We start from the raw sequence: 13064 nt of genomic DNA, 5'->3' as shown, positions 1-13064 counted from the left end.
GTATAGAAAGCTTAAAAGAGCTTTGCCCGCAGGCAAGGCAGTGCCTATCAGTGCTTTAAATGAAATTAATTGGTGCTCGTATGTATATACATACATATGTATATGCATGTGTGTGCATCAATCTTTTAATATCCCTGCAGCGGAAATACTAGTACAGAACTAGTGAGTTCACTAGTTTTCGGGAGTCGAATACCAGTACCTTGCAAATCTACCAGCCATGCTTTCTACTGTCGCATTTAACATGGAGTTGTCCTAGGAGGTGACAATTGACTCCCGCTGCGTAACTTTTCACTAGTACTTGTAGTAGTAACATGTAACCTGTAACCGAACCACTTTTTTTTCGTTGTGCACTTCACAGATACTTTTTCATAATTAAAAAAAAAACGAAAATAAAGATTCTAAACACTTTCGGTCGCAATTAATTGCAGCCAGCAACTTTGCGCACCCAGCTACAGGCACAACATAAAAATGTGCTTTCAAATGTTCGCTTTGAATCAAGCCAGGCGACGATTTGTTCAAATTTAAATTTGTCTTTGCTATTGTCTTTGCTATTTATTTTCCTGTGATCGAACATACAAAAGCTGCAGCGTGGCGTTGTTTGAAATTTTATTATTGGGCTGAACCAAGGCACATTAAACAGGTAGTATCAGTAGAGCAAAAACAACATTTGCGTGTATTTTGTTGTTGCTTCTGGTATCGAAAGTGTCAAAAACTGTTCTGAATTTTTTCTTCTAAATCAAAGTGTGCCATGTGAAATACAAAAAATTATAAAAAATAAAAAATTGAAATTGGAAAAAATAAAAATTTATGCAACTTTCTTTCCTAGTAAATTTGTTTGCTTCTCGAAGCATTGATCCATCCTTTGCAAGGCCCAGTAATCAGCGGTCGTGCTGCCGAGTTGGGCGAACGTTCCAAAAGCTGCTATTCAATCGCTTGTTTTGTATGGAAAAAGGTTTCACATGCAAATGGATTTTAACAATTCAGAATTTTTGTGAGAAAAAATTAAAAATATTTGACATTTTCGAGACCAAATAATTTGAAAATAAATCAAATCAGCTGCTCTACTGATACTACCTGTTCAATGTACCTTGGGCTGAACTGATTCTTGAGAATTTTAACAAAATTGTCACTTTAACGCGCTATATCTCAGTCGTTTGTGTATCGATCGATTTGAAATTTTCACACAATAAACTACAAACAAAGCAAAGAATTTAAGTTTAACACCACTTCTTAATACTTACTACAAATAAAACTACAGGTTCATATTTTTTTTATGAGAATTAAGAGGGTGTTTGTTTTCAAATGCAAAAGCTGTGTCATAAAGTTTGAAATAAATTTTTTGTTTTAAAACAGTGTTGTAGATGACTATGTAGGGAAGTTTTTGCGAAAGTTTCAGAATTAAACATCAAGTAGTTGCAAAGTTATAACAATATTATTATGACTCACACGGTTAGCAGATTAGGGCGCTGCGCTCTTTAAGGCTTTATAGCTCGGAAAAGTAAAAAAAAGTCCTTTTTTATTAGTGATTTATATGTAAAAAGACTTGATCTTTCGATTGAGATAACTAAAAACAATATTAAAAATGACCATAATTCAGAAAAATTACAAATAAATTTTCGTTCAGAATTTTCACCATGAAAATGGGAAAATTTTGGAAAACGCTCAGTGCCATCGTATAGCCCGTACAAAAATCTATAGAAATCATAGTTTTCGAATCATTTTTCCTATTTTCTGTCTGCTTCGCAGCTAGTCGAACAGTAGCTTGTTTTGCACCGCTCAGGGCGCAGGGACATTTGACATAATTTAAGAAATAGAAATGTTATGTAAAAAGGGCTATCTACATATGTATTGCTTTATTTTGGTACTTTTAAGTCCGATATTTGCGTGGTGGTCACACGAGGGAAACATAACATGGATAAGTATTCAAAATGTATTATTTGTATTTAGATGATAAATAACAAATTCCTTTATGTAATAAGGGAGCACTATTATATTAAAACGGCCAATAACCTTTAGAAAGTGCAATATGTAACCAATATCTCGATTTATTACTACCTGGATCATAATATGCTATTGGAATGAAACATGATTAAAACATTGTTACCAGGTTTTACATACAAGTATATCTCAAACTAAATTTTAATAGCTAATAGTAGGGTGACTAACTTTTTTGCCGCCACATCTACTCCCCCTTCAGATTCATCGTTAGATGAAGTCGGCAAAACGTTTCGGAAAATTCACCCTTCGTCCAACTCGCGTTGCAGTTGTAACCTTTTCTTCTTTTGACGATTCTGATGTGGGTTTAAGAATACTTCTCTGTGTCGGCTCTGGTCGCTGAACTGGTTGTTGTACTGCAGTTTGTGTTTGATCGCTTGTTCCGTTGTCATCTTCGGTGAAGTGTGCGGACTTGAGTCTGTCTATGCTAATTCTCGCGACTCTATTCTTCATCTCTAGATCGTAGTACTTATCGAAACGGCGAACGACTTTAAACGGACCGTCGTACAGAGTCATCCCTAACGAAAACATGCGTGCAGTTGTTGATATCTCGCTGCACAAAAACTTTGTTCGCAGCATGGTTCGATGTTGAAACTGGTTTAAGATTCGTCATTACATTTTTTAAATTGCCAATAACTTCATCGCCTGTGCCTTCGCTCGTGTGGTTGGTGAAAAACTCTCCGGGTAACTTTAAATTTTCGCCGTATACCATTTCTGCTGGCGTCGCTCCCAAATCTTCTTTATAAGTTGTACGAAGCCCTAATAACGCTATGGGAAGGCAGCTGATCCAATTACTATCGGTGTGACACTTGATTGCTGTCTTTAGCGTCCTATGCATGCGCTCAATCAGACCATTCGCTTGAGGATGGTACGCAGTTGACCTAAAGTGCTTAGCGCCAACCAGGTTCGTCAACTCTTTGCATAACCTCGATTCAAATTGTTTACCCTGGTCGGTGGTAATGGCAGCCGGCACACCAAAGTGCGCTATCCATCCGTGTAACAGTGCTTTGGCAACAGCTTCAGCCGTAACGTCTTGCATGGGTATTGCGGCAGGCCATCGAAAAAATCGATCGATGCAGGTTAAACAATACTTATACCCTTCTGACAGTGGTAACGGTCCAATAATATTAATTAGGGTATTCACAGTTTACTTCTAAAGTTAAAAGGTGGCAACTTTAACAAGATAATACACTCGAACTGTGAGCAACCCTTATGTTTAAATAAAGTATTAAGTTGATCAACAATACCACGCATTGCTAGACCGTTTGCCTTCCACGCGTTTGTGTTTAGAGAGCATCAACAAACCACATACATATTTCTCTCTATTCTCTCTTCTCTTTTTTATACTCAGCTAGCACAGCGCAAAAATAAAATAAAGAACCTTTGCCAGCTCCAGGCAGGCGCAAAGAGAAACTTATGTACAAGCAGCGCTGCGCCCAAAGCGAAATTCATGTATGTATGTACAAGCAGCGATAGATGCCAGTTTAACACAAAACATAAACATGAGACAAAGTCGAGTAATTTTGCCCAAAAGTGTTATCTCTAATTAGTATGGGAACCAACAACAAACAAAGTTACCATATGGTAAAAAGTTTTAAAGTTACCAGGTGGCAAAATTAACACAGTAGATAATATAGAACTGTGAGCACCCTAAATGTTGATGTGACGAAATCGTTTCGAGGGCACTGCAAAGTTGTCTAGTGCTGTGCGATTGTGCTTCCAGCTCTTTGATTTATGACACTGCAGGCATGAAGATACCATGTTGCTAATCTGTCGTTTCATACGCGGCCATACAAAGCGCTCTGTCACCAACCGAATCGTCGACCTCTTTCCCGGATGACTAATGTTGTGAACCGACTCGAAGGCTTGTTTACGAAACTTTTCCGACACGTACGGGCGCACGTTTTTGGTTGATAAGTCGCATATGACCGTTAAATTAGTGCCTGGTATTTTTATCGGCTGGAGTTGAAGTGAAGTATTTCTCATGAGTTGTTGAAGTTCCACGACGTTTACTTGCTCTCGGGCTAGTTGTTCAAAATTAATTTGTTCGCCACTGAAGATTGACTCTACGTGAGACAACAGATCCGCCACAACGTTGGCTTTTCCGGACACATGTCGTATGTCGGTGGTGAATTCGCTGATGAAGCTAAGATACCGCGTCTGTTTCGGGGTAGTTTTGTCGGGCTTCTGCTGAAAAGCAAATGTGAGTGGTTTATGGTCGGTGAGTATCGTGCACTAACGGCCGTCGATAAGGTATTGAAAATACTTGACGGACTGGTACATGGCGAGTAACTCCCGATCGTACGTACTTTGTCTTTTTTGCGTTTCTGACATGCGTTTTGAGAAAAAACCTAATGGGTACAACGCACCATCTCTTACCTCGTGGATCGCTGCACCTACGCAATAACTACTTGCGTCTTCATGGAGTACTAATTTGGCATTTGGCGATGGGTGTACAAGTAACGTTGCATTGCTAAATCACGTTTGCATTGTTGAAATGCTTCTCTCGTCTCATCATTCCAACTTATAGGCGTTTTATCTCGCTTTTTATTCCCTTTTATCAACTTGAGGAGTTTACCCTGTGACAAGGCAGCGTTCGGCAGCGAGCGACGATAAAAATTGAGCATAGCGACAAACTGTCTCAATTCGTGAGCTACAGTGGGCATTTTGAAATTGGCGATGGCTTCGACTTTGTCAGCTGGTGGATCAATGCCATCTTTCGTCACTTTGTAACCTAGAAAATTTACTTCTGGCTTTACGAAATGGCATTTAGAAGCGTTTATTTTTAGGTTGTTATCACGTAGCCGCTGAAGCACTTTGCGCAAGTGAGTCGCATGTTCTTCCTCTGACGCTGAGGCAATGCAAATGTCATCTATATAAACGACAACGTACTCCATGTCTTGGAATATATCGTTCATAAAGCGTTGAAACGTCTGACTCGCATTGCGCAAACCGAATGTCATGACATTAAACTCAAATAACCCGAAGGGTGTTATTACGGCAGTCTTTTCACGATCGTCTTCAGCGATCGGGATCTGGTTGTACGCACGTTCTAAATCTACTATGGTGAATACAGACTTACCATATAATTTTTGCGCAAAGTCTTGTATGTGCGGTATCGGGTCCCGATCAGGTTGAGTCATTGCGTTGAGTCGGCGGTAGTCGCCACATGGACGCCATTTACCTTCTTCTTTTTTGGGGACCATATGAAGCGGGCTTGCCCATTGGCTGCTACTAACTCGACAGATGTTCTTTTTTAGCATGTAATCGAATTCTTTCTTTGCAATGGCATTCTTTTCGGGATTAAGTCTGCGCGCTTTACAAAAAATAGGACCTGTGGTGACTATATGATGTCGAACTTTCGTGCTAAGTGAGGCATGGGAGACGTCAAGTCTCAAGTGTTGTCAAGTCTTTGTACTCATCCAGCATACGTTTGATCGGACCAGGCAGGTTTGGTGCAACTGTATACATTTGTTCTCTAGAAGTTGTACAAGCAAGTGCGCTTACCTCAAACTTTGTTGTTGTGTCGACAAGTTTTTTTCTCCTTAAGTCAACGAGCAGTCCAAACATGTGAAGGAAATCCGCTCCGATAATAGGTCGAGTGACGTCCGCAACCACAAACTTCCAGTCCATTGCTCTTCTTAACCCGAAGTCGACTTGGAGAAGCTTTGTTCCGTAAGTTTTTATCGGAGTACCATTAGCTGCATACAGGCTGTGGTTTAAGTCTAACTTGTCGCATTTTTGTGGTGGGACTACGGAGAAATCGGCGCCGGTGTCAATAAGGAAACGACGATTTGTTTTTCGATCATTTATGAAAAGACGACGACTTTCAGTTAAATCGTCGTCTCTGCTAACAGAGCTTCCTTCAGTTTTCCGTCATGTCTAGTTTATTGAACTGGCATGGTTCGAAGCATTTTTTTGCCTTCACACCAAAACGCCAGTGATATTTGCAGAACGGAAATCGTGGACGCGACTGGCTTCTGTCACGAGTTTTTGTACCTCTACTCTGATTGCGTAGTGCTCGAGACACTTTGAGTTCGTCTATTTGAGCTTGTAGCTGTTGTATCTGCTTACCGAGTGTAGGCTCGCCACGTATGGCTGATACATTCGAAAAATTTAACATTTCCATCATCTGGTCCGCTTGTCGTGCCATGTCTGTTGTATCGCCAGTGCCAATTGATATCACCGCACGTACATTAATTAACAGGTAACCGTTCGAGCCATAGCGATTTTAGCACATCGTCACTAAGTTTATCCCTGGCCAATTCTCTCATCCGTTTCAGCAGTTGTGTAGGCTTTAAGTCACCGAGTTCACTTTCTTTAATTAGCTTGCGTATTTTTTCGCTGATCAGAGTCGGCATATTCAGCAATCAGTGCTTTTTTAACTGCCTCGTATTTATTTTCTGCCGGCGGGTTGCTTACAATGTCAGCAATTTGCATTATCGCCTCCGCATCTAATGAACTGATCACATAATGATACTTCGTGTCATCGCTTTTTACATGTGAAATTGCAAAATTGGATTCCATCTGGATAAAATATAACTCGGGCCTTTGCTTGCAGAATGCAGGCGGTCTAATGCTGATGTGTTGTAACTCACCGGTAAAACGATTTTCTTCCGGCGTGTGGGCTGCACCTGTGGCATTATCCTGTTCTTCTTCAGACATCCTTGCAGACAAAACCACGTCAGCGACGCAGTGCACGGCTAGCTCTTCTTCACGCTACAAAACGTATATATTTTTTGTTCAAGTGGCCGATGCCGTCACGTGCTTTTCGAACCTTCGCGAATTCCTTGTGTCGAGGGTCACCAATGTGGGGAGCTCCTGGCTCGTCACGGTGTTAGCGCAGGTCCCACTACCGAGTTCCTAACGCCAATTGGTATGTCAATAAATGTTTACACACCGGTTGTGTTTTTTACTCAGCAAACTCTTCAGTAGCTTTTTATTAAATTATTATTATTACAAAATCAAGTATCAAATAATCTATGTCTTCGCGAGATGAGTAGCACTCGTATACACGTTTTTCGAATGGTTACCAATATAGCGTAGAAGAAGAAAGAGAAAGATAATTATGTATCTAAATTCTAGAATGTTTCAAGAAAACAATGTCAATTTGAGAAATGAAACATGATTAAAACAGTGTTACCAGATTTTACATACAAGTATATCTCAAACTAAATTTTAATAGCTAATAGTAGGGTGACTAACTTTTTTGCCGCCACAGTTGCATCATGAGAAAGTCAAATTACGTGGATTTTCGCAACAATGTTGTCGATTTTCGGAAAAAAGCGTTATAATCCAAAAAAAAAAACGACGGAAGCGCCCTCTGGCAGCCCTCAAAAGAAAAAATTACTGCCAGAAATGGATTCCTCGATCACAAAAACCCCCAGATACACATTTTGGCTAGTTTTCTATACAGCTGTTTCAACAGATGAACCACGTTTTGAAAAAAAAAACTAGATAGAAAAAATCGCTGGCTCGAAATTAACTTAAGACCTATAATTTCTTGGACACAAATGCTTGAAATTACCCAAATAATCATAAGCGCGATGTGCCTCTGTTAATTTTTTGGGGCCCGTACAAATCGACCAGCCCTAATGTGGGTATATGAATAACGATCGCTTAAAATCGATCTCAAATTTTGTACAACGCTTTTATCAACTTCCAATGTTGTGTGTCCAGACAGCTATAAAAGCTTTGCTTTGCAAAGTTCCTATAAAGTCTAGATATCAACCTCGTTGGTTCGAGAGGTAGATGTCGCACTATGCACTACGTACGCTACAGCGGAAATGAACGACACCCCATTTCTTTAAATGAAATTAATTGGTGCTCGTATGTATGTACATACATATGTATATGCATGTGTGTGCACCAATCTTTTAATATCGTTGAATTATTTTAATATCTATTGCAAAATTTTAACAGACAAGATTAATAAGTAGAAAATAAATAATATAAAAAAAACTTTTTAATATACAACGCTTTTAAAAATGGACTAAAAAGTAGAAAATTATAATTCTCAGTCCCATAGAATTTGTTTTGATAACTTTTGGTTTTGAAATTTTGTACATTAAAAAGTTTTTTTTATATTATTTATTTAGTTTTTCACTGGCTACGTTACACTTAACATTTGTTGTACATATCATTACGACTTAATAGGAGTTCTAAACAACTTTTTCGCTAACTTGGAACGTATCCTATTAAACTAATTTATTTTCTATCGTTCAGAATTTTATCATCCAAAATAAACGAAAGAAAGCGTGTGTTTTTGTAGTTTTCCTTGTTGTAGTACTGAAAACTGTTTTTAGGTTCGTGAAAAATCTTTCGACAAAAAGAGCGAAATATTAGGGTGGTATTATCACTTACGAAGCGAATGATTTTGGCGAAGCGAACGGTTTGGAGTAGCGAATTAAAAGGAAGAGAAGGTATTAAAAGTGTTCGCGATGCAACGAACTTGCACAAGCTGGTAAAAGATAACACTCTTAGGGCCGGTTGTTCAATGTCTGGTTATCACTACCACTACACTATCGACGATTTCGACATCATGCATGTAACATGTGATCGATAAAGCAGTAGTTGTGCTTAACCGGAGCTTCTACCTCCGATTTGTGCTAATCAGACATTGAACAACCGGCCCTTAATGTATATTTAAGTTGCGTCCGCCAATCCATTCGCTTCGCCAAACCGTTCGCTTCGCCAAATTCATTCGCTTCGCAAGTGACAATACCGCCCTTAAACACAAAATACTGGGGCATGATAAAAATTACTGTCAGAAGCAGCTGACAGATATAGTGAATACTAATAATCAGAAAGAAAGAAAAAATCGGACTAGTTTACTTTCCTGTAGAATCGACGATATGTACATATACATACATATCTTGTCTTTAATGGCGCTGTAACCGCCTAAGCGATATTCGCCGAGTCCAACAAAGCACGCTAGTTTATGTATACATATATGCACTAAAAAAAGCCTCTTTAAAGTAAAATAATTTCAAATTGAACCATACCTCTAAGGAGCGACTCGACTTTTTACCCTCCGTCTATTAACAAATTTCGATTGGTGTTAAATTCAGCACATTCGTGGGACGATATACTCTTTTTACTTATATGGATGTGTGTAGCTTTGTGTGTGTAATGTGGCATTTAAACACAACCCTAAAATTATGACACCATACCTTATTCTAGTATACTCATTTCCTTACGGTATTTGTAAACATCTGTATGCGCATCGCACACCCACGCCCACAGTTGCCTTGGCAAATTACGTGGTGAAAATTAAATTATTTTTAAATAGGCTTTTCCGTTTATATATACATATGTCAGAATTTCATGCCGATTGCAACCAATCTACATACATAATAATATGCCAGTGGCAATGCTAAACGGTTGCAACATGAAAAGGTTAGAAACGAGAAAACATAATAAATTACACAGTACGACAAAAACGAAATATGCCAGAAACAAAACTTAGTGTAGGTTGTAGGTAGAGTTGAGAGTACAACATGAAAATAGGTTTCTTATAGTTCCTGAATCTCCATTTTTTAATCGTATTTTCGTACTTGACGCACTTATATATTAAAGGCTTGACTACTTCCATCCCATTTTAAAAATGAAATATTTTTTGGTTATGTATAACAATATATTGCTGGACTTACTACGTTCAAATTGGCCTTATTTAACTTGTTAAACATGAAAAAGCTTTTCGTAAAGCACAATCGTTCACATTGAACATTTGGAGTTAATTATGACAGTTGTTTGATTACAAATAAAAATTAAAAAATATATTGGAAATCAAATTTTTATATTTGAGTTTTTGTTGCGCGAATGTCTGCTTTATAATATAAAAGCTTACGGTTTACTCGGAGACTTAAAAATTATTAATTCGTATGCGTCATCAACAGGGAAGACAAAAGTATGCAAATGTATATCGCATATGCAAATGCATATTATGACACAAAATGCATATTTTGGCGAAAAGGCATAAATATTATTATTTTGGTAATAAGTTAATTAATTTCCGCATAATTTCATCGGACAATACCTTTGCGGAGATAGTCAGGTTGCTGACGAGGTTTGTTTAATTGACAAGAAGAAAAAGCTGACAAACAACGGAAAGTCCCGTTATTTTCTAGTACACGATTTTAATATACTCGTAAAAATATTTCGACTATTGTTTTCCTATAGTGAAGTTTCGCGCTAAACCGGTTTTGGTGGTTGAAAAATTCAATCAAAATTTTTCGTTTTTAGCGAAAGCTGTTTAACAGTTTCCAGGTTCCAGTTTCTATAACTGTGAGTTTTAGAGTGTACACTGAAAATTGTGATCACTCTTCATTTTGCGATTCAGGAAGTGAGAATGAGTTTTGCTGTCAAAATTGTGTACACTTCCTCATTTTGCGATCCAGAAAGTGTGGGAATGAGTTTTAACTGTCAAAATTGTGCACACTTGTCTTCCGAAAAACTCACTGAATTTTATTCGGTAAGTTTTTGGTTGTGAGTATTGCACTCGGTGTACACCATGTTACAATAATTACAGGTATTGTCTTCCCAGAGAGCGCATATTCCGATCTGCCTTATTTAAAAAATATCTTTATTTCCCACACTAAAACGTTTACTGCAAGGGAAAAGGGATGTTTTCATACCCCATATACCATATATGTACACGTATTTTTTTAAACAGACCATCTTGCAGAGAACTTATTTAATTTGCAAAAGCCGATAAAAAAACATATGCTAGTAAATAAATTCAAAACTTGTATGGCTCACTTAATTTCAAAAGTTTTTTTCTTTTGTTTTGAAAAATTATAAAAACTAACTTGAGCGAAAACAAAAAGCAAAGCCAAATAAAAGTAAAAGAATCAATATTGAACTGCGTCAAAATAACAAGTAATTTTTAGCAAAAAAAAAACCGACTTTAAAAAAAATATATATATATCTATATATTTCATGATTCAATGGTCGGATCTAAACCAAATTAGTATGGGACCACCTCTGAGACCCTACCTTTCCGTTGCAAAAAGAATTATCGGTTGACGTGGTCCAAAGTTGTGCGGTAACATACATAAAAAAAAATAAATAAAAAATATTCCGACGAACTGATAACCTCCTCCTTTTTTGGAAGTCGGTTAAAAATAAGGGAGCACGAATTTCGATGTGAAGCAAGACTCTTTGGGAAGACGATACCTGCAATTATTGTACCATAGGAGGGGACAGAGAGTTTTATTCTGCATCTATTTTAAATGCTCAATATCAGCAACAAAAATATTTTGTGTGAAGCAACACTTCAATAAAATGTTGCAATATTTTAACCTGAAGAATTTTTTATCTTCCAAATTCTGTCCAACAAAATCTTGTGACGTAGAGCGTTTATTTTCATTACATACATATATGTATGCAAGGTGTGTTAAACAAGGTGTGATTGACAACTCAGGTCGCTCCTCTTTTAAGGTACTATAATGCCAAGAAATATAATCAAACGATTCAAAATTCTTAAAAAAAAATTTCAATTTGACTTTATAGGATGGTTCTTCTGAGGGCAATGCCAAATTCAATCACACTTTGTTAAATACATTGGCGCGCATTCATAGTTCAGCAACTATGTCGAAACTAACAAAGTTGCCACTTAAATTTAAGTACCAACTTAAGATTTACCTCTATTCATAGTCGCATTTCAGACTTCTACTAAGTAGTTTCGACTTAGTTTACGATATAGCAAAACGAGTGAGAAAATGTATCGATTTTTCTTTACGATATTTTGGAAAAATTACATTTTTATTAAATAATATCTAGTTTGATTATCCGTTTATGTAATTTTTATTTTCATTGCATGATTATGCAAAAGTATAAGGTATCATTTTCTTGTTAATTGTGTGAAATAGCCAGAACAACTGCAGTGATGTGAAGTCGAAGTTTATCGAAAGCATGCTGTGAAACATACAAATTGTAGATATCTGAATGTTATGCACAAATTTACTTTAAAAGAACTAGCGTGAAACTGACTTATTATTTGAGAATTAATCTAAATTATTCCAATTATAAAATTGTGATGTAGCTTTATTCGAATTGTAAGACGCATTTAATTTCATCTTCCGATTAAAATGGATCGATCTTTGTAAATTTTAATTGGAGATTATTCAATATTAACAAAATCACCCTCTACCAACTTAATTTTTACATATTTCGCCTGTTTTCCCTTAATTTGATAAAATACTTCTCCCTATTTACGACTTAGTTGCAGCTGCAGCCGAAACTAAATTTTAAGGTGGTACTTAGCCAGAAAAGTCGAAACTAAGGCGACTATGAATAGCTTTAGTTGTGACTTAGAATAGTTTCGACTTAGTTGAGTACTAAGTATGACTATGAATATGCGCCATTTTGTATGTATGTACAAAAACTTTTTATGCGTTAATCGAAAAAATTTTCGTTATAAACATATGCTGGATATTATTTTTAATATTTTGGAGTCATTTAAATGATCATATAATTAAGTTTTTTTTCCATATTTTTGTCTTCTCTAGTCATCAACATCCGCGGGCGATGAGGCATGACGGGAAATAAGTAATTATCACATTGTTCTATTTTGAGGCTAGCAGACATACATAGATGTACATACAACTTTGATAATTTTTTTTGTTTTAACAATTTTTGAAAACATAAATTTTTTTAATATTGGGGTGTCAAATGCAATCATTTGGTATTTTCATGCTGCACTCCAACCTACCTACAACCTTCACTATATTTTGTTTCGGGTCTATTTCGATATATTTTTTGTGGCGCTAGGTTATAGATATTTTATTTAACTCATCTCAAGTGACTCAAAAATACATTCATATGAACATGCATATTTACCGTGCAGAAAATGTGACTAGCACAGAACTAGCGTAGAACTACACCTTTTGCCGACAGTACTAGTTCTAGCTCGATACCCAAGCAATACTTTCAACCAGGGATATAACAGTTACAAATTTTATTGATCCATAACAGTTGTAAGATGAGAAATATTTTTTTTTTGCCGATAAGAGTTATGACCCAACGTTTACATGTTACGTTGCCTGATAACTGTTATGCAGGACAAG

The 13064-nt window shown here is 36.9% G+C and overlaps 1 protein-coding gene across 1 annotated transcript; it reads right to left on the bottom strand.

Moving 5' to 3' along the window:
• Window positions 1–2485: 2485 nt before the first annotated feature.
• On the bottom strand, window positions 2486–3034 carry LOC118745797. The gene has a single exon (XM_036479472.1). The coding sequence runs from the start codon at window positions 3032–3034 to the stop codon at window positions 2486–2488; it is 549 nt and encodes a 182-aa protein (XP_036335365.1).
• Between the last annotated feature and the right edge of the window lie 10030 nt (window positions 3035–13064).

The sequence above is a fragment of the Rhagoletis pomonella genome, unplaced genomic scaffold (assembly GCF_013731165.1).
Source record: "Rhagoletis pomonella isolate Grant_MI unplaced genomic scaffold, Rhpom_1.0 Rhpom_scaffold_00009, whole genome shotgun sequence".
NCBI classification, from domain to species: domain Eukaryota; kingdom Metazoa; phylum Arthropoda; class Insecta; order Diptera; family Tephritidae; genus Rhagoletis; species Rhagoletis pomonella.
This window is presented reverse-complemented; position numbering and strand designations above follow the sequence as displayed.